Source organism: Convolutriloba macropyga, unplaced genomic scaffold (genome assembly GCF_964194025.1).
Source record: "Convolutriloba macropyga unplaced genomic scaffold, txConMacr16.3 SCAFFOLD_1281, whole genome shotgun sequence".
In the NCBI taxonomy this organism is placed as follows: domain Eukaryota; kingdom Metazoa; phylum Xenacoelomorpha; order Acoela; family Convolutidae; genus Convolutriloba; species Convolutriloba macropyga.
Window position 1 is genome coordinate 1 of NW_027450879.1, and position 21,697 is coordinate 21,697.

General features: G+C 37.4%; 1 protein-coding gene across 1 annotated transcript in view; it reads right to left on the reverse strand.

Annotated features, from left to right (window-relative positions):
* Nucleotides 1-3,558: 3,558 nt before the first annotated feature.
* Nucleotides 3,559-21,697, reverse strand: part of LOC142356234 (uncharacterized) — a gene marked incomplete at both ends in the record, with an annotated part of 52,542 nt that continues 34,403 nt past the window's right edge. Inside the window, 2 exons of the mRNA XM_075408185.1 lie at nt 3,559-3,687; nt 20,865-20,965. Of these exons, the coding sequence (XP_075264300.1) occupies nt 3,559-3,687; nt 20,865-20,965 (230 nt within the window). The remainder of the gene's footprint in view (nt 3,688-20,864; nt 20,966-21,697) is intronic.

Sequence of the window (21,697 nt, forward strand, 5' to 3'; positions counted from 1 at the left end):
AAAAACGAGCTGAAAAACTTCCAGTCCTACCGTTGAAGACCAATAATTTGGCTTTATATATACAACGTTTCAGGTTGCTTGTGCTAAAGATTGCTGAAGAGGTTGTCCCACAAGAATTCAAAACAGCATACCTCAATCGTTTCAATTTCCGTTTCACTTTTTGTATGATTTTCACGTACCAATATTGTTTAAAAGTATGTTGATTTGAATGTCACGTTATATATTGACTGCCCCGTTAATCTAAGCAAACTAATGATTTCCCACTTTGATTGTCTCTCGTTTTGTTCATAAATTCCATAATTGTTCCATAAATTCGGTTCAAAAAATTTTATAGATAAAAATTTTCTCTCAACGCATTTGAGTTGATCGAGTTAGAGCAATTTGACGAAATAGAAATTCAGGAAGAAAAAGTATCAAATCTGTAAAATCCGCTGACCAAAAAATTTTCCGAACCGAAACTACAGCCTTCCAACATAAGTTATTAGGAAAGAGAAAAACTCGGACTTAGAATGAGGCTAGCTGTTCGTAAAAATTTACCTTACATGTTTACCAGATATGTCAGTCTAAAAATTTAACAACGCGTTATTTCAATCTGTTAAGATTTGTCCCCAGCATTTAGGCCCATCCGATTATTTTCCATTTGTACAATATTTTGAATCTCTGACCAATAACTGATCTGTCGTCCATAACTGATCGAATCTAACGCAAAACCGATTATTTTAACAGAAGCCACTGTAATCATAGACAATTCAATTAATTAACTGGACTAAACGTCAAGACTTAATCACCCGGATTGCTCATCATACACAATTCTTAATATTCATACTAGGTCATATATGATTCCTAGTATTCATACAAGGTCATTTATGATTTTTATGATTTCTTAGTAGTCATACAAGGATCTTGTATGTTTTCCTAGAAATCATACAGGGATCATAGAAAAAAAATTTAAGGCCTAAGAGCTGTATATTTTTCATTCTCTTTTGATGTTGGTCATATATGACACATTGATTGGTTCCATAATTTACCGTATAATATAGTCAGAGGACATAAAAAATTATTATATCGCATTTGCATTCCACATTTGATTCTCTCCAAAAAAGTTGGAGAGAATAACATTGCAAATTAAATATATTCAGAAACAAATTTGAGGTTATCTGCAAAAAAATTTTCCAATTTTTTTTTATAAATGAGCTTTTTTAGGTGTAAACTGGCTGCAGAGAATATCAGAACTTTATCTATCCATTTAGATTTACTGTTTAATTGTGTGCCCAACTTTGCAAGAGATATTGTACGTTTGGGTCTTTTTGCGGATCACAAAGTGATGCTGGGTAATCACATAAACGAGTCCCTGCTGAACGAAATTTCTAAAAGACATAAATGATTAAAAATTTATTAAAAAATAGATGTAGGATTCTTCGTATTCATACTAGGATCATATACGATTTCCTAATAGTTATATATGATTTCTTAGTACAAGGATCGTACAAGGAACGTTATGATTTGTATGATATCATATTTTATCCTTGTATGACTACTAAGAAGTCGCGACCGGGGCAGTACTGTTTCAGCGAAATTCCAAGTCTTGAATCAGTAGTGTATCAGAGCTGTGAACCTGTCAATTTTTAGAGTTGGCTTATCTTAAAACAAAGCTTAAACTTTGGCAAGTCTTGGCCAGGACTTAACAAAACTTGGGCAAGTCTTGGTCAAGACTTGACAAGTAAGACTCGACAAGTCTTGGATCACGCATTGAGCCCAGTTTTTTGTTGGTTTGCTTTCTTTTGGTAACGAAACAAGAAGGCCGCCACTTATGGCCTGATTAAAAAACTCTCCAAATGGAAAAAAAGAAGCACAAGACAACACGAGAACTTCCACAAACTTCACTTTATAGAGAATGAAAAAATCCGATATCGCCTAAAGATACCAGTCATGGTCAGATTTTTCACCCATTGAAAAAAGTTTGCTTTTGGGTTGAGTATATCGGACAATTGAATTTGGTATATGCTCATTTCAGAAACAGCGTGGTCAGATTAGCAAATTTTGCCAAAAAAAATGATTGAGCCAATTTTTGGCTAATTTTGAAATGCATTAATTATAAACAATTTATTTCTTCTTAAAGTTCTACTTTGCCTAACCTCGTCTAAATCAAGACTTTTCGGGTCTTGGTCAAGACTTGAATCAAGATTTAGCTAGTACTGGTCAGGACTTGACTCAAGATTCGCCAAGTCTTTACATGTCTTCTCAAGTCTTAAGACATGAGATAAGAAGTGATCAGTACTAATTGGTCAATAAATGACATGTGTTTCCCTGGAGAAGTATTGATGAAGACTTGAAATTCTTTCCATTTACAGCAATCTCCCAATGTCCCTAAAGCCGTCAGCGTAACAAAATTGCTTGTTTCAGATTAAAAAAACAATTGAACCCATTTTGTGAGAGATGTTAACTGCCCAGGTTAAGGTCCAGACCTAAATTTGCTTCTGATCAGACTTTCCAGACCGAAATTATCTCTGATCAGAATTTCCAGACGGAAATTCACCCTGATCAGAAATTCCAGACCCAAGTGACCTCTGATCAGACCTTCCAGACACAGAAGATCTCTGACCAGACTTTTCAGACCGAAGGTGTTCTGATCAGAACATCTTCAGACCATGGTCCAGACTCAAATTCAGACCATTGCCCAGACCTTAATCAGACTATGATCAGACTCAAATGCGCTCGAGGAGGTTATGATCAGACCCAGTTGCGCTCGAAGCAGTTATGATCAGACCCAGTTGCGCTTGCAGCTATTTGTGATCAGACTGAAGTGCGCTCCAAACCGGTTCTGATCAGACTCAAGTGCGCTCGAAATAGTCTGATCAGAGACAGATTTTACTTATGAAAAAATCTCCTAATTTTGCTATAATATATTCATTTCATAAAAACTGATGTTTGCTGTATTTAATTCATCTAAGGAAAGATCAATTTTAAAAGTATTGCTAAAGAAAACAAAACCCAACTGTTGAGAACAAATTTTATTTAGTGTACCGATTAGTTTGTAATTCTGACTCAATGGATGAAATAAGACAGCTTTCCATAAGAAACGTCGTGGTCTCCAGTTGATCAAAATTTCTTCTAAAGGGGACCGGCCTCAGCTATCTGCTGGACCCTTTTTTTCTGATCAGAGCTATCGGACTTTAGATGAGTCTCTGATCAGAAAGCTGCTTTTTGGCTGCCTCTTGGCAGAGCCAACATCTTTCAGTAAAAAAAAACAAAAAAATGAGAGAAAATAATGCGCTCGAAATGGTCCCTGATCAGACCCAATTGCGTTTGAAGACATTTATGATCAGATCCAATTGCTCGAATCCGCCTATGATCAGACTTTTCAGACCAAAATGACCTCTGATCAGACCATCTCCAGACCATGATCAGACCGTAGTGCGCTCGAACTTCCGAAAAGACCCTGTAATTTCGGTCTGGGAACACACGGGTGTGCGCTCGACTGGGTCTGATCAGAAGTCAATTTGGGTCTGGACCTCAACCTGGGTGGCAGAAATCATCCAGCTTTTGTGTATTACTAACACCGTTGCAGGTCGGTCTGATGGTGGTAGACTAAGTGTTGGGTCCAGTTGACTGTCATATTCGTGCAATGTGATTCCGTCATCGCTTTCGTCATCAGAAAACAACTTAGCGGTGCTAGTTGAGTCACCCCTAAACAAAAACCAAGATAATCGCGATCCGGGCCGAGGTTTTTGCGGATTCTGGCGCTAAAAATTGGGGTTAAGGTTCAACACCACTTCCAAAATTAATAATAGGTTCAGAGACAAGACATCACAAAAAGTTTATTTCAACAGTTATTCCTTTTTTATTCCACTCTATTTCCGCTCAATTCAAAACATCAGTCAGTTTATTTTTCGAATTTGATTTCACTTCTAAAAGTCGTTCCCGTACTGAGGCTTTATAAAAAATATAATAAAGGATTAGCAGTAACTAGCGGTCAAAATTTCAACGCTAAATGACACAAAACCTTTGAAAATTCACCACTGAAAGATTTACTGTAATTTATTGCCGTGAAGTGTCGGAAGAATTTTTAGTGGCGAGAATTTTTTCTCGCCTATAACCATGATAATTTTCACCAAATTCACTGCATTACGTCTTTTTCGAGCAATTTCACCTCAAATCGTACATCTTTTAGCGGTTTTTAGCAGTGACACTGCAATTCGGATAGCTTGGTTTGGTTTTAACTGTAAGAGAGCTTTCGAATGTTTGGTTTTAAACTCAAAAAGTCTTGATCTCCAAGTTTTCTTTCTGTATTTGTTCAATTATTTTCCAACAGAACTAATAGTTTCAATAGAACTAATTTGAAGTTTTCTTAACGAAGCATCTACGGAGGGGTATTCAAATTGTTAGGGATGATGGTCTCACAGAAAAAATTATCTATTTATTTTGGAAAAATTAAATTGATACAGAAGATCAAACTCCTCCAAGAATTATTCGAAAAACGATGTAAATTTTTTGTAAAACAGAGCGTACCCAGGCTTCTCACCGAACACCAAACTTAAAAAAGGTAATATGCTGCAATAGAAGAGGGACGAAAATAGGAAGGTGCTGTACTAATTAACTTCGCCAGGAAATCTTTACGGTCTAAAGCATAATTTGATGAAGCGTTTGTGTTTTCAATTAATGTTGATAAAACAAGGGGTCTCGCTGATGTGCATTTGCATAAAAAATGCCAACCCGGCATATGCACCTTCGTGGCGTAATTGTCTATCAAATGTAGCAGCGATAGACTATATTCAATATATAAAGATGGCAGTTAAAGTTTTGTTTAATACTTTGTTAGTTTATAAAAAAAGGACAAGTGTGCTTACAGAAAAGGGTTAACATCAGCGGAATGAAACCACACAGTTTCTCCGGAGTGACCATTAGTGCAAATAAAATATGACAAATCTGTTCGGATATGAGTTTGAAAAAATCAACAAAAATTACTGAAATTAATGCCCCCAAGGCAAATAGCGCTGCCATAATTAATTGTTTTGACCCGCTTGTCGAAGGAGAAACTATGTTGTTGTTGTTGTTGTTGTTGTTGTTGTTGTGGCTTCCTGGGGTTTGACACCAGAGAGATTTCTCCCATAACTTCTGATTAGAACGATGTCCAAATGTTGCGACAGTCACAGCAGTCGCAACATAGTTGCCATGTGCACGGGTTGGAATCAAAGAATCTGTTGTCGACAAACTTCCACATCAGGCTGATTATTCGCGATTTTAGACAGAGAGGATTGGCAAACTGGATTTTTTCGTTTATTCTGTTTACGATTCTGCATGTTCGGTAGACAAATTCTCCACGAGTCTTTTCTTTCTTGCACTTGTTTAGCTTGAAAAACATTGTGGAACTAGAAGATTCAGGATTGCAAGTGGGAATGTTGATGTTATGTTCCCCTTCAACAAGTAGTTTGGACATGAGCAGATAGTCATTGCACTGCATGAAGAGCGGAAGTGGTAGTACGTTGAGGAGACGTAGCTGTTGGAGGTAGCTTCGATTGGATTTATAGCAGACCCAGTTCAAGGCACGTTTTTGAAAGCTCTCTAAGTCTCTGGTTGAACCACGGCTCAACAGTACGCAGTTCATTCCGTAGAGCAGTATTGGCAGAAGAATAGATTTGTTAAGTCCGAGTTTGACAGACACATTGACTTTCGGCGAAACGTTTCTTCGGAGCTGGTAAAGAGCCCTGTTGGCTTTGTTGAGTCTTTCGGAGACGTGTAGAGACCAGGTCATGTCTTTAGTTACAAAAATACCAAGATCTTGATGGAGTCAGCTCTGTAAAGTTGGCTTGTGTCTAACATCAGATCTCCGGAGTGGTGGTGGATTTTCAGTGCAGCGCATTTTTCATTTTTCAGATCTATTTTTTTAGTCTTCACCTAGTGCTGAATGCTGTTCAAGTCTTCTTGAATTTGCCAGTCGGCTTTTCCTGTGAAAAGGAGTTTTAGGTCGTCTGCAAAGATGAATGGTTCGCTGAATTTCAACAAGTCAGGTAGGTCGTTGATGAAGATGCAAAATAATAGGGGCCCGAGCAGGGAGCCCTGTGGGACACCGCTTGTAACTTCGAGAGTTGCAGAGGAACAACTATTCATTCGAACAAACTGTTCCCTTCCAGACAGGTAATCATGGAGGATTTCGAGGAAGCAACCACCGACTCCAATTGAAGCACACTTTTCTAGTAGTAGACGGTGCGGCACGCGCTCAAACGCCTTTGAGAAGTCGGAGTAAAAAGCGACTACATTGTCTTCCTTGTTGCACTCCAGTGACTGATGCACTCTTTGAAGAAATTTTATCATGTTGGTTAATGTCGACCTTTTGCGCACAAAACCGTGCTGATGATCACTCATGAAGTGTACAAAATGAGTGTAGAGAGGCTCATACATGCATTTCTCAAAGCATTTGCTGTCTATTGTAGGGAGGGATATTCCGCGATAGTTGCTCATCAGTTTCCTGTTGCCTTTTTTGCAGATGGGACTTACTGCGGCTACTTTCCACTTCTTGGGCCATCTTTTTAGTCGCTTGATGTTTTTGAAAACTTTGTGGAGTGTCGAACGTTCGCTGGTACAAGATTAGTGGGATGCCATTGGGGCCTTGGGTCTTTGTTATATCTAGTTCTAGAAGGATGGACTTGATATTGGCTTTGGAGATGGTGAAATTTGTCAGCATTGGATTCTCAACTTTAATATATTCGATTCTGAAGGATCCTTTGGCGGAGAACACTGAGTTGAAGAAAAGATTAAAAAGAGAGGCCTGGTTTTGGGTTGTATATGCAATTCTGCCGTCGTACTCCATTTCAGATGGAAAGTTTGGGTCCTTTGTCAGACTTTTGAGATGCTTAAAGATCAGTCCGGTTGCTTGCGATCCTGGCAAACGATTCTGATATTCTTTACAATCTTGTTCGATCAGTTCAGATACCAAGTTTTGGAGTTTAGCTACGAAGGTTTTCCGATAGCTTGTAGGTCTTTAATTTTCGTAACAGATGTGACGTGCTTGGTTTGATCCAGGGAGGGAGAGGTTGACGGTGCCTAGTTCTCGATGGAACATTCCTGCGTATGAGGTTTGCCAGGTATTCTTCGAGTTCTTCGTAGAAGTTGTCAATGTTAGTGAAACATGTTGGCAGGAAGGTAGTTTGCTCCATCTCACTGGCTATTTTTGTCAAAATCAGCTGAACCAAAGTTCCAATACAATTCTCTGGTACTATTTTGAACTATATGTGGTAATTCGATTGTGCTACTGATCCCAATGTGGTCAGAACAGTTGAAAACTTTCGTAAAAGCATCTGCATTTGTTGAAAACACGTTACAATTTTGGTGGAATACGACATCAAGAAGGTTCTTGCTACAGGTTGGGAAGTCAATCGATTGACGGAAGAGTCTGTTTTCGGAGAGTTCAAGTACTGAATTTTCTTCAGAGTCAGTACTGGTCCCATTCGTCCAATTCGTATTGGGGAAGTTGAAGTCTCCACAGACGAAGGCTATGCAGTCTTTTGAGATGCAAGATAAAATTTTCTCAAAGTCTTTGATTGAGTATCGACAGGGGCTGGTCTTCGGGGGGTTGTAGAAGGAACAGAAAAATATTTTGCTCTTGTTTGCTGGAATTTCGCAGACAACACACCTGTCGACGTCATCCAGTATCAATCGATGACAGTTGAGGGCACTTTGGATAGCAATGAGTGTGCCGCCATGTGGATTCTTGTCTTCGATGGATTTTCTATCTGAGCGAAAGAATAAGTAGTCATTTAACAGTAATTCGGAATCGCTTATTTTGTTATGGAGCCATGTTTCACAGATACAAACCACGGCAGGCTGGCATAAGCTGATAGCATTTGATAGAAGGAAGCGTTTTTCGTATTTCACCAGGCTTCGTGCATTGATCTGCAAAACACTCATGTGGTATAGTCATGAGCTTGCTTCAGGACCTACGAAGTCGTTCGCCTTAAGATCCACCCTGACGTTACTGTTAAATAACTCAAAGTTTCTTATCTTCAGTTTCTCTCGAGGCACACTGTCATTAGATAGCTCTCTCCTGCGTCAGAGGCAGAGACTTTCTTCCAGCGCTTCTTCCTTAGTTAATATATACGTGAGATAGAATTTTTCGTTCACAAGTTTGTCTCGATTTTCAAAGCTTTTTGCTAGGATCATTCTGGCTTCGTGTTCTGTTGATACTGTAACCAGAAGTGTTCATGGTTTTGCACCACTGCTAAATTTTCCGAGTCTCTTCATTCCTACTATCTGAGGTTGGACGCAAATAGTCTTCAGAACATCGTTAACTTTTTCAGTTGTGGGGACAAAGTTCTCACCATGTGATTTTTCGACATCTTCGAGGATGCCTTGGATTCGGAAACTCTTCTTGATGTTGTGATCGTCATATTTGTCGTCGTTTTCCGAATTGCTTGTCTCATTCTCTTTGGGAATGCTCCGAGCAACTACTTTTGCATAGGTGTCTTCAACGTTCGCGGACGTGGTTTTCATTGCTTCTGCAACTTTAGTTTCTATTAACTTGGTCAAATTTGTCCTTAGCTGTTCCATTTTTGCCTCGAAGTTGAACTGCTCAAATTTTTCTTCCAGTTTATCACTCGTTCTGCACCGTATGAAGGTCTCGCATTCGTTTTTCTCCTCGCATTTGATGCAAAGGAGCATAGCGTTCATTCCAAGTTCGGCGATGCCGTTGACAGCAACTTGTGTCAAGCCAGTGCATACTCGTGTCAAGTGTAAGTGGCAATCGCAAGCGACGCAGTGATAAGTTTTGTCGCTAGGATTGATGTTCTTTTTACAGGTGTTACAGTTGCGAGTCATCTTGATGTGGTGGAAATCTAACTGACCCTGGAGTTAACCGGTTCAGAAAGATCTACACGATCACAAGATTGCAGGAAAGAAAAGAATAGACTACCTAGTCAGCAGATCTTGGTAAGCGTCTTCGCAGAGCTGAGGATGGTCGTTTATTTTTTCTCCTGAATCCAAGAAGATCGTCTTTGACCCTCTTAACAAGAGCCAGGAATTTCAACTCTAGTGATGTGCAAATACGGAGAGCTTGCAATCGAGATGCTATCGTAGTATCTCTCTGTTTCCTTTTTGACAACAGATCTCTCGAAAAGTGAATGACAAGGACACCAGATTTATTCGCTAGGTACTGGTGAATATCAGGTTCACCGTTTCTTTGCACGTAAACAAATCCAGAGAGGTCGCGGATCTTCAGTAATTCGAAGATGAGTTCCTCCTTGGTGAGCGGGGCACGTCTAATACGGGGATGATGTGTAACCGAGTTGTTTATAACGTCGTGCCAGATGATAATAGTCTCTTCTTTTTGGACACACGATCTCAGAAAGTTGACAACTCTTTTATCGGGGTCGGCTCTAGGGTTCAAATTGACACCCGGGGTTGATTTGACGCCTGGCTGTTATCGTCGTCTGATGTTCTCACACTTTGCTAAAGCTCTGTGAAGAGAGGAGGCAGCAACAATAACAACCATTCACAGAAGTCGGGGGGCCACCACGGCTGCCCCACACATTTTTATCTGAAGAATTTCACTATATATACTCAAATTGTTTTTTTTATTTTTCAGTCAATTTTGGCCGATCAATATCTTCAGCGTAGAGAAATGAGTCTGGTATCAATAGAAAGAGTCATCATAGAATGAGGAAATAATCAAGATTTTCAATTTCTGTTTCCTCTAAACAGTTATCGAGGGTTAAGTTTTTGTGAATAGTAGACGGAACTTCGTTGATTAATTTCACATTTTCCGTATTTTCTGACCAAACTTTGGTCAATTTTCCTGGTTTTTATGGTTTAAAAATTTTTATGGTTTTAATTCAAAGGATAGAGGAGGATTGACGATTGCTTTTATACGAATCTTTTCGTTTATATTTTTTCAAAATTGTTCGATTTTTGGACCTTTATAAACAGAAGTGGCTACAAATAGGCTATTTAACCCAGTTTCTTTATATATGCCAAAAATAGAGACCCAACATCTGCTGTCAAAATTTTCGAAAACTCCAAGAAAGCTACCTATTGAAGCCTTCTGGAATTAAAGTTTTGCTGGGCTTTTAGAAAAAGTAAAAACGCATCAATTATTTTTGTAATGAAGTATTTAATTTTCTAATTAGTCTATTCCGCAACCGTATGAAATAAATGATGGCTTTTTGTAGACGCGCAGCAAGAATAAAACAAGGTTTTGGACTCATCTAGGATCTTTATAGTCGGTAATTATTCGTATTGTACTGAACCACGGTCTTTCTAAAAAGCTTTTGGGTTTTTGTTTTTTATGCTGATTACTGACGAGAATCAAGGCCCAATTAATGAAGAACCCTATGTACAACAAGATTAGTCAAAATGAAGATATATTTTGTATTCAGAAAACAATTATATTTTTTAAGTCTTTGACAACGTGTTTTCATAAACAATAATTGATTTCTTTTGTATTCGCCTACGTCTGTCAATCTTTTTGCAGTCTCATGATTGCAAGGTTTTAATCATGGATCCAACTGGGTCCTAACAGAGCAGTAGATGAAATTTCACAATGCCTTCACCTGCTCTATACTATATCTTTTGACTTGAGAATGATTTCCTTTAAAAAAATGTCACCGAAACTTGGAAATAAGCATTTTTCAAATCGTTTTTTCTGTCCACTTGTAGTTAGTCTCAATATATACAAAGCAAAAGTTATTCCTAGCGGAGCCGAAAGTTTTCTTTGTGGCTGTTTTTTTTAACTAATGGCTTCTTGGCTTTTTTATACGAAATTTCATAAGAAATTGCAACTTTACATAGTTGACTATACTTGGGTTTTTATTTGCTAGCATTTCAAATTTTATTATTAAAGATAGCTCCAATTTTCTTGAAAAAATTTCAGAGACGAACATTGTTAAGAATTTCAATGAGTAGCCTAAAATTTTCACGACTGCGAGAACAACCCTAGTTGTCGTTCTTTTTTGTACGGCTTTTTCTCGGCAACCAAAAGCATTAATTGTTTCTATGGCTGTTTCAGTGAGACAATTTACGGATTTCATTTTATACCTAACCGTTTCAATGGCATTCGACTAAATTTCTAAAAGAAAACATTTTGGTACGTCTCCTTTCAGATCTCATTTTTGTCGACAACTAACTTAGTCTTGTTTTTGAGAGAGTTCATCAACTTTCAGTTGCTCCAAGCAAATTCTTTGTTGTGGTCATTTTTTGACTGACGTCTTTCGAGCTAAGAAATGTGTTATTAATAAATATTGTGAGTTTTTGTTTCTGGATCTTTTTGTGGTCTTTTTCAGAAAGACCTTCTTTACAGAAGACCCATTTAAAACCTAAGAGAACCAAGCCGGAAATTCGAAATTTTTATTGTTTTAAAAAGATTATTTGTTTTCAATATGTTATGCTTGTAATGATAATCAACACTGGGATTTCGATAAAGTGTTTCTTAGCAGCTGCATTTTATTCTATTTTTGTTTAAATTTGAAAGTTTTGTTTTGTTTGATATTTTGAAAAAAAATTTTAAAGAATCAGTGTATTCTTGAGCTCTGTCAATAATTTTCATAGAGTTTTCCATGTCTAGTTTTTTGTCTTAACCGTTGCGCGACACCGTTTTCTTGATAAATTCCATTGTTAACTTCCTTTTTTCTGCTCTTTTTGTAGTCGTCTGATATATTATGGATAATTACATGCCTTATTTGAGGCATATTATATCCTTCTTAGTGAGACGAGTTGATACGCAATGGATATAATTACAGTGAAAATTGCTGCTTTTAAAATAAGAAATGTATGTTTGAGTTTTGTAAATTTCGCTCTTATTTGTCGACCCACTATGGGTCTCATTATGAAGAGGTGTGATATCTTATCAAAAGGAGTATTGGTTAATTTGTTTAGTTCTGGTTTGATCTGATTCTGTTCTCATTTGTTAAAAGATTTTTTAATATAGAGTTTGAGTTTTTTTTTGAAATTTATGCTTTCATTTGATTCGCATTTTTGTCTTGTCCAGTGGGGTTACATTAAAAACATTTGAATAAGCGAAACTTGAAAAAAAATTATCAGAGAAACTTAAAGAGAAACCAAAATTGGGCTGAAGGGGCTCATAAAATAGCGCTCATCTCTAATTTCAGTCATTCTCAAATTTTTTTAGCTTATTAAAGCGGCAAGTTTCATCCGTCCTAAATTGGTATACAATAAAATCAAAATTTGGAGAAGTGAGATCGGATCAATATGCACGAACGCATGTTACCGGGCATAATTATTCATTATTGCAGCAAACTCAGCTTGGCAACCTTATTGTGGCTCGGGAAAGTTGACCAGCTCAGAAAGTGACAAAAATTTCAGAACGATTGAGCAGAACTCAATTTTTAAGTTAATTTTTAACCATGTACAATGTTTTTTATGAGCAATGAATTTTGCTTGTCATCAATTCAATACCCCTTCAACAAAAAAAGACACATGAATAGGAAAAACCCTAAAAAACTCTACAATTTTTAGCTCAAGAGGCTCATAAAGGGCGCTTATCTCTAAATTCAGTCATTATCAAATGTTTTAGCTTTTTAAAAGTGCAAGTCTCATTCGTCCTCAATTGGTATACAGTAACATCAAAATGTGAAGGAGTGAGGTCGGATCAATAAGTACGAACACATATTACCCAGCCCCTTTATTCATTATAGCAACAAACTCAGCGTGGCAACCTTATCGTGGCTCAGGAAATTTGACCAGCTCAGAAAGTGACAAAAATTTCGGAACGATTGAGCAGAACTCATTTTTTAAGTTAATTTTTAACCATGTACAATGTTTTTTTCGAGCAATGAATTTTTCTTGTCATCAATTCAAAACCCCTTCAACAAAAAAGACACATGAATAGGAAAAACCTAAAAAAACTCTACAATTTTTAGCTCAAGAGGCTCATAAAGGGCGCTTATCTCTAAATTCAGTCATTATCAAATGTTTTAGCTTTTTAAAAGTGCAAGTCTCATTCGTCCTCAATTGGTATACAGTAACATCAAAATGTGAAGGAGTGAGGTCGGATCAATAAGTACGAACACATATTACCGAGCCCCTTTATTCATTATAGCAACAAACTCAGCGTGGCAACCTTATCGTGGCTCAGGAAATTTGACCAGCTCAGAAAGTGACAAAAATTTCAGAACGATTGAGCAGAACTCATTTTTTAAGTTAATTTTTTACCATGTACAATGTTTTTTTGAGCAATGAATTTTTCTTGTCATCAATTCAATACCCATTCAACAAAAAGACACATGAATAGGAAAAACCTAAACAAACTACAATTTTTAGCTCAAGAGGCTCATAAAGGCCGCTTATCTCTCAATTCAGTCATTATCAAATGTTTTAGCTTTTTAAAAGTGCAAGTCTCATCCGTCCTCAATTGGTATTCAATAAAATCAAAACGTGGAGGAGTGAGTTTTAATCAATATGTACGAACACATATTACCGAGCCTCCTTATTCAATATAGCAACAAACTCAGCGTGGCAACCATATCGTGGCTCCAAAAAGTTGAACAGCTCAGGAAGTGACAAAAATTTAGGAAAGAATTTGCAAAACGCTTTTCTTAAGTTAGTATTTAACCATTTACAATGCCTTTATGAGGAATGCCTTTTGCTTGACATCATTACAATACCCCTTTAACAGTAATAACATATGAATAGGAAAAACCTATATAAAAATCTCCAATTTTGAGCTCAAGAGGCTCATAAAAAAAACGATTATCCCTATATTCAGTCACTCTCAAAGATTTATAGCTCATTAAAAGTCTCATCCGTCCTCAACTGGTATACAATAAATCAAAACGTGGAGGAGTGAGGTCGGATCAATATGTACGAACGCATTTTACCGAGCTTCCTTATTCATTATAGCAGCAAACTTAGCGTGCAAACCTTGTAGTAGCTCCGAAAAGTCAACCAGCTCAGAAAAGGACAAAAATTTAGGAAAAAATTAGCAGAACTCACTTTTTAAAATAATTTTTAACCATGTAAAAGGCTTTTATGATCAATGCATTTTGCTTGTCAGCAATTCAAAACCCCTTTAACAATAAAGACACATGGAAAGGAAAAAACTAAAAAAAACTCTACTATTTTGTGCTCAAGAGGCTCAAAAAGGGCACTTATCCTTAAATTCAGTCACTCTCAAATGTTTTATTTTTTGAAGTGCAAGTCTCATCCGTCCTCATTTGGCATACAATAAAATCAAAACGTGGAGGAGTGAGTTTGGATCAATATGTACGAACACATATTACCGAGCCTCCTTATTCATTATAGCATCAAACTCAGCGTGGCAACCTTATCGTGGCTCCAAAAAGTTGAACAGCTCAGAAAGTGACGAAAATTTAAGAAAGAACTTGCAAAACGCTTTTTTTAAGTTAGTTTTTAACCATTTACAATGCCTTTATGAGGAATGCCTTTTGCTTGACAACATTTCAATACCCCTTTAACAGTAAAAACATTTGAATAGGAAAAACCTATTTATAAAAATCTCCAATTTTGGGCTCAAGAGGCTCATAAAAAAGCGATAATCCCTATATTCAGTCACTCTCAAAATTTTATAGGTTATTTAATGAATAAACTGTCCTCAACTGGTATACAATAAATCAAAACGTTGAGGAGTGAGGTCGGATCAATATGTACGAACGCATTTTACCGAGCCTCTTTATTCATTATAGCAACAAACTTAGCGTGCAAACCTTGTAGTAGCTCCAAAAAGTCAACCAGCTCAGAAAAAGAGAAAAATTTAAGAAAGAATTAGCAGAACTCACTTTTAAGTTTTATTTTTAACCATGAAAAGGCTTTTATGATCAATGCATTTGGCTTGCCATCAATTCAATATCCCTTTAAAAAGGAAGAAATATGAATAAGAAAAAGCTAAAAAACCCTACAATTTTTAGCTCAAGTGGCTCATGAAGGGCGATAATCTTTAAATTCAGTCATTCTCAAATGCTTCTGTTTTTTAAAAGTGCAAGTCTCATCCGTCCTCAATTAGTATACAACAAAATCAAAACGTGGAGGAGTGAGTTTTAATCAATATGTACGAACAAATTTTACAGAGCCTCCTTATTCATTATAGCAACAAACTCAGCGTGGCAACCTTATCGTGACTCCAACAAGTTGAACAGCTCAGAAAGTGACAAAAATTTAAGAAAGAATTTGCCAAACTCTTTTCTTAAGTTATTTTTTAACCATTTACAATGCCTTTATGAGGAATGCCTTTTGCTTGACAACATTTCAATACCCCTTTAACAGTAATAACATTTGAATATGAAAAACCTATATAAAAATCTCCAATGTTGGGCTCAAGAGGCTCATAAAAAGCGCTCATCCCTAAATTCGGTCACTCTCAGAATTTTTTAGCTGATTTAAAGGGACAAGTCTCATCCGTCCTCAACTGGTATACAATAGAATCAAAACGTGGAGGAGGGAGGTTGTATCAGTATGTACGAACGCATATTATCGAGCCTCGTTTACAATTATAGCAGCAAACTCAGCGTGGCAACCTTATCGTGGCTCAAAAAAACCGACCAGCTCAGAAAGGGACAAAAAATCAACAAAGATTTAGCATGACTTATTTTTCAAGTTAATTTTTAACCAGTTACAATGCCTCTGTTAGCAAAGCCTTTTACTTGTCATCAATTTAATACCCCTTTAACAATAAAGACATATGACAAGGAAAAACTCAAAAAAATCTCTACAATTTTGGGCTCAAGAGGCCAATAATTAAGCGTTTGTTCCTAAATTCAGTCATTCTCGAATTTTTTTGGTTTTTTAAAAGTGCTAAGTCTCAGCCCTCCTCAACTGTTATACAATAGAATCAAATCGTGGAGGAGTTAGTTCGGATCAATATGTACGAACGCATATTACCGAGCCTCGTTAATCATTATAGCAACAAACTCAGAGTGGCAACCCTATCCTTGCTCCAGAAAACGGCCAGCTCAGAAGAAGGGAAAAACTTAACATCGAATTAGCAGAAATCATTTTCATAAGTTATTTTTCAACCATGTACACTGCCTTTATGATTAATGCTTTCTGCTTGTCAGCAATTCAATACCCCTTTAACAATAAAGACACATGGAAAGGAAAAAACTAAAAAAAACTCTACCATTTTGTGCTCAAGAGGCTCAAAAAGGGCACTTATCCTTAAATTCAGTCATTCTCAAATGGTTGATTTTTTGAAGTGCAAGTCTCATCCGTCCTCAATTGGTATTCAATAAAATCAAAACGTGGAGGAGTGAGGTTGGATCAATATGTACAAACGCATATTACCGAGCCTCCTCTTTCATTATAGCAACAAACTCTGCTTGGCAACCCTATCTTTGCTCCAAAAAAAACAACCAGCTCAGAAAAGGACAAAAATTTAACAAAGAATTACCAGAACTCATTTTTTAATTTAATTTTTAACCAGGTACAATGCCTCTATGAGCAATGCCTTTTGCTTGTCATCTCTTTGATCGAGTTCAATGAAACATATTTATATGGTCTATATAATACACCCGTGTTGAGGAAATATGGGAGAAATACGTAAGATAAGCGGCAAAAAATTTTTCAACGCAAATTTTTACAGAATTTTGCGGTGAAATTCGGCGAAATTATGTACTTTCACCGCTAGAGTAAGCGGTGCACGTACAAAAACTCAACGAGCTTCACCGCTAAAATAATTAAGAGAATTGGGATCATTCCCCCCACCCCACCCATCACCCCCTACTCCTGCATTATTTTACCCCCAAAATCACCCCTAGCTCTTACACCATTTTACCCCCAAAAAATAACCCCATTACCCCACTCTTGCATTTTGTTACTCCTATTACCTCTCAAAATGATGGACGAGATTTGAGTGGAGGTGGATGAAAATTCTCCCGATTACCCCCTAATCTTACATCTTTTTCAGAGTAAAAATTTGACAATGGTTTTGAAAACATATAGAAAATTATTTTCTACTCTTTAGAAGTGCAAGTCTCATCCGTCCTCAATTGGTATTCAATAAAATCAAAACGTGGAGGAGTGAGCTTTAATCAATATGTACAAACACATATTACCGAGCCTCCTTATTCATTATAGCATCAAACTCAGCGTGGCAACCTTATCGTGGCTCCAAAAAGTTGAACAGCTCAGAAAGTGACAAAAATTTAAGAAAGAATTTGCAAAACGATTTTCTTAAGTTAGTATTTAACCATTTACAATGCCTTTATGAGGAATGCCTTTTGCTTGACATCATTTCAATACCCCTTTAACAGCAATAACATATGAATAGGAAAAACCTATATAAAAATCTCCAATGTTGGGATCAAGAGGCTCATAAAAAGGCGCTTATCCCTAAATTCAATCACTCTCTGAATTTTTTAGCTGATTTGAAGGGGCAAGTCTCATCCGTCCTCAACTGGTATACAGTAGAATCAAAACGTGGAGGAGGGAGGTCGGATCAATATGTACGAACGCATATTACCGAGCCTCGTTAATAATTATAGCAGCAAACTCAGCGTGGCAACCTTATCGTGGCTCCAAAAAACCGACCAGCTCAGAAAGGGACAAAAAATCAACCAAGAATTAGCATAACTTATTTTTCAAGTTAATTTTTAACCAGGTACAATGCCTCTATGAGCAATGCCTTTTGCCTGTCATCAATTTAATACCCTTTTAACAATAAAGACATATGACAAGGAAAAACTTGAAAAAGAATCAACAATTTTGGGTCAAGAGGCTTATAAAAAGGCGCTTATCCCTAAAATTCAGTCATTCTCATTTTTTTAGCTTATTAGGCACTTGAACTTCTAATAAAGTCAGCACATGGCTTCTAATTAAGCTTACTGCTGTCATCTCGTTTATGTATCTGGTTTTTAAAGTTCTAAATAATGGAAAACATGTGAAAACATCTTACAGAAAAAAAAACAAGATAGTGCACCAATTCAATCAGATTTTTTCTATTTTATTAAAGTAGAGTCCCTCAACAAAAACTATTCCGAGGCCAACGGCAGATATATTTTAATTTAATCGACGAAATATTAACAAAAACTGACAAGAAGAGACCCGAAACTCCAAAAAAAACAATTAAATTGTCAAATGTTTACAAGAAGTTTTAAATGCCAATAAACCATCGGAAAAACAACAAAATTAAAAAAAAAATCATTTCTACGCTTGACAAACTGTCTAGTGATACCAATTGAACTTCTCTTCGACAAATATCTTGATGAAACAAAAATTGACTGAGCAAAAAAAATCGTGAGCATATAGTTCCTCCATCCTACTGAATGTGGAATCGGAGCAATAAAGAGAACTAACTCCTTATCGCTTCTATTGATTCTAAGTTGGCAATTGAATTGACTGAATGCCATGCTAATGTCCGATTTGCTTGAATATTGTTCCTTTTTTGTTGGGGTGAGCAGCAAGGTTTGAATGCGCTTATGCTAAAAAAATAATTGGGCGTCAAACGCAGCGTTATGTTAGCCTCGATTTTCAGGATCTAAAAGCAAATGAGTCTAGTTTACTTTCCATACTAAATGTTATCTTGAAATTTTTCTAAATTAATAAAACTTTTGTCGATTACAAATTGCAGCACAATGGTGTGCTAATGTATTTTAGTTTTCCCCATGAAGTATTGGAAAATGCTAATATAAATTTTATTAGGACATTTTTTTTGGGCAGAAAGAGGCAACTCCGTATGAATTTATGTCATTGCTTTTAGAGGACCTTTTGAAAACTTTAAGGATCAGCTAATTGTCTGTGACCAAGTCCAAAATTTTTCAGATATTTGAGGTGTCACACTGATATTAAACAATATTTCAATTTCAATTGGGCAATTATTAAACTGAATGTTTGTCGATAATGGTTCTTCTGAAATTTAATATAGACTACTAGCTTATTCAAGTTCTTTTTTTACATAAGTAAAAGTTTCTTTGATCGAGTTCAATGAAACATATTTATATGGGCTATCTTATACACCCGTGTTGAGGAAATATGGGAGAAATACGTAAGATAAGCGGCAAAAAATTTTTTCACCGCACATTTTTACAGAATTTTGCGGTGAAATTCGGCGAAATTATGTACTTTCACCGCTAGAGTAAGCGGTGCACGTACAAAAATTCACCAAGCTTCACCGCTAAAATAATTAAGAGAATTGGGATCATTTTACCCCCCACCCCACCCATCACCCCCTACTCCTGCATCATTTTACCCCCAAAATGACCCCCTAGCTCTTACACCATTTTACCCCCAAAAAATATCCCCATTACCCCACTCTTGCATTATGTTACTCCTATTACCTCTCAAAATGATGGACGAGATTTGAGTGGAGGTGGATAAAAATTCTCCCGATTACCCCCTAATCTTACATCTTTTTTAGAGAAAAAACTTGACACTGGTTTTGAAAACATATAGAACATTTTTTTCTACTCTCTCTGTCAGTTCTGTTTCGAAAGAACCCTGGAACCCTGATACTAGACTACTGTCTATTGGTTCCTCCTTCTTATAACCCAGGTTGAGGTCCAGATCCAAACTTATGTCAGATCAGACTTTCCAGACCAAAATAATCTCTGATCAGACTTTCCAGACACAGAGGGTCTCTAGTCAGACTTTTCAGACCGAAGGCGTTCTGATCAGACCATCTTCAGACCATGGTCCAGAATCAAATTCAGACCATTGCCCAGACCTTAATCAGACTATGATCAGACTCAAGTGCGCTCGAAGAAGTTATGATCAGACCCATTTGAGCTCGAAAACATTTCCATTCAGACCCAATTGTGCTCGAACTGTTTATGATCAGTCTCAAGTGCGCTTGAACGAGCTTCCGATCAGACCCAATTGAGCGCGATCAGCTATGACGATGTTCAATTGCGCTGGAATACGCCTACTAAGATCAGTCTTTTCAGATCAATTTGACCTCTGACCAGACCAACTCCAGATTGTAATGCGCTAGAACTTCCGTCCAGACCCTCAATTTCGGCCTGGGAACACACGGTTGTGCGCTCGATTGGGTCTGATGTTAGAGCAAGAGGGGTCTGCACCTCAATCTGGGAATTAATTAAGCATAAATAATGGGGTTTTTCAGCATTCCAGTTTGAGTTTTTCTAAGATATCTAGCCAGACGTATCAGTCTAGCCAGACGTATCAGTCTAGCCAGAAGATCAGTCTTTTCAGATCAATTTGACCTCTGACCAGACCAACTCCAGATTGTAATGCGCTAGAACTTCCGTCCAGACCCTCAATTTCGGCCTGGGAACACACGGTTGTGCGCTCGATTGGGTCTGATGTTAGAGCAAGAGGGGTCTGCACCTCAATCTGGGAATTAATTAAGCATAAATAATGGGGTTTTTCAGCATTCCAGTTTGAGTTTTTCTAAGATATCTAGCCAGACGTATCGAAAGAACCCGGGTCGAGGTTTGGCGGTGAATTTTTGTAAGAAATGCGGTAAAAGAAAATAATTTTCAGCGCGTATTTTTTACACCTTTTGGGGTGAATGCGGTGAATTCTTACAAAAAAACAGCTTCCCTACACGGGTTCGAACCTCTGACCTCCTGCATGCCTTCAACTGCTTATTGCACTGCTCCAACTGTTACGTACTTCATTGATTGTTCTTGTGAATTTAAAGAAGATTGAGTAAACGTTGGAAACGAACTCGGTGAATTTTTTTTAAGAAATGCAGTGAATTTCGCGGTGAATTTTTGAAAGAAATGCGGTGAAATGAGATGAAATATTTATTGTCACCGCTATTACCGCAATCACCGCATTTCTTACCAAAATTCACCGCATTCACCGCATTTCTTACAAATTTTTATCCGAAAACCTCGACCCGGGAAACTTTCAGTTTTTACTACGAAATGATAATTTTTTTCATTTTGCATTCACACACAGCAGAAAACAGAATGCTGGAAGCACAAATGGAACTTGCTACAAACCTGGATTGTGAACCTGACTGATTTGATGACATAGGTGTGCCACCTACCGCGCCTTGACTTTGTGAATCAGTTGCAGTCTGGTTCGACACATGGGCGTTGTTCTGTTGGTCGATAGCGTTCCCTTGTACATTAGAAACACGATCGAGGGTTGTAACTCTACGGAAGCTCCTGCTCTTATTCAAACCATCATCCGCTAGCTGAACATTACGAACCATAAAATTACGTCACATGCAAACAGGCTAAACAGCCGTTACACAACCTATAATTGGAGCATGTGTTTTTTTTCTTTGAAATCGCAGCTGAACAGCATCAGGCAACAACTGCTTGTTCTCAGTCGCCCTTTTTCTTAGTTTTCTATTATTCCCACATTTCAGACATTTTTTTTCAAGAGCAGCCTTGCTCTTTTTGTAACTGTCGTCAACCTGATGCGACGGTTAAATGACAAGTTCATCCTCACAGACAGGTATGTTCATCCTCACGAATACAGAGAAACGAAACAAATATTTTCCATGAGATTCATACACCTCACCTCTTGGCTATAACGCCTTAGATACCACGCAAGTCCCAAATAAGTTTAATCAGTTTTTTGGCAGAAAATAAGGCAATTAGTTAGTACAAATATACAAAATTTTTGCACGCGCTTCAAAAGGCATTTGATCAAGTTGTCTCATCGAGACTCCCCATGTTGAGGTCGCGCTCGAAATCGCCTCTGATCAGACCGTCCCAGACAAGTGGGACCTCTGATCAGACCGTCCCAGACAAGTGGGACCTCTGATCAGACCATCCCAGACAAGTGGGACCTCTGATCAGACCGTCCCAGACAAGTGGGACCT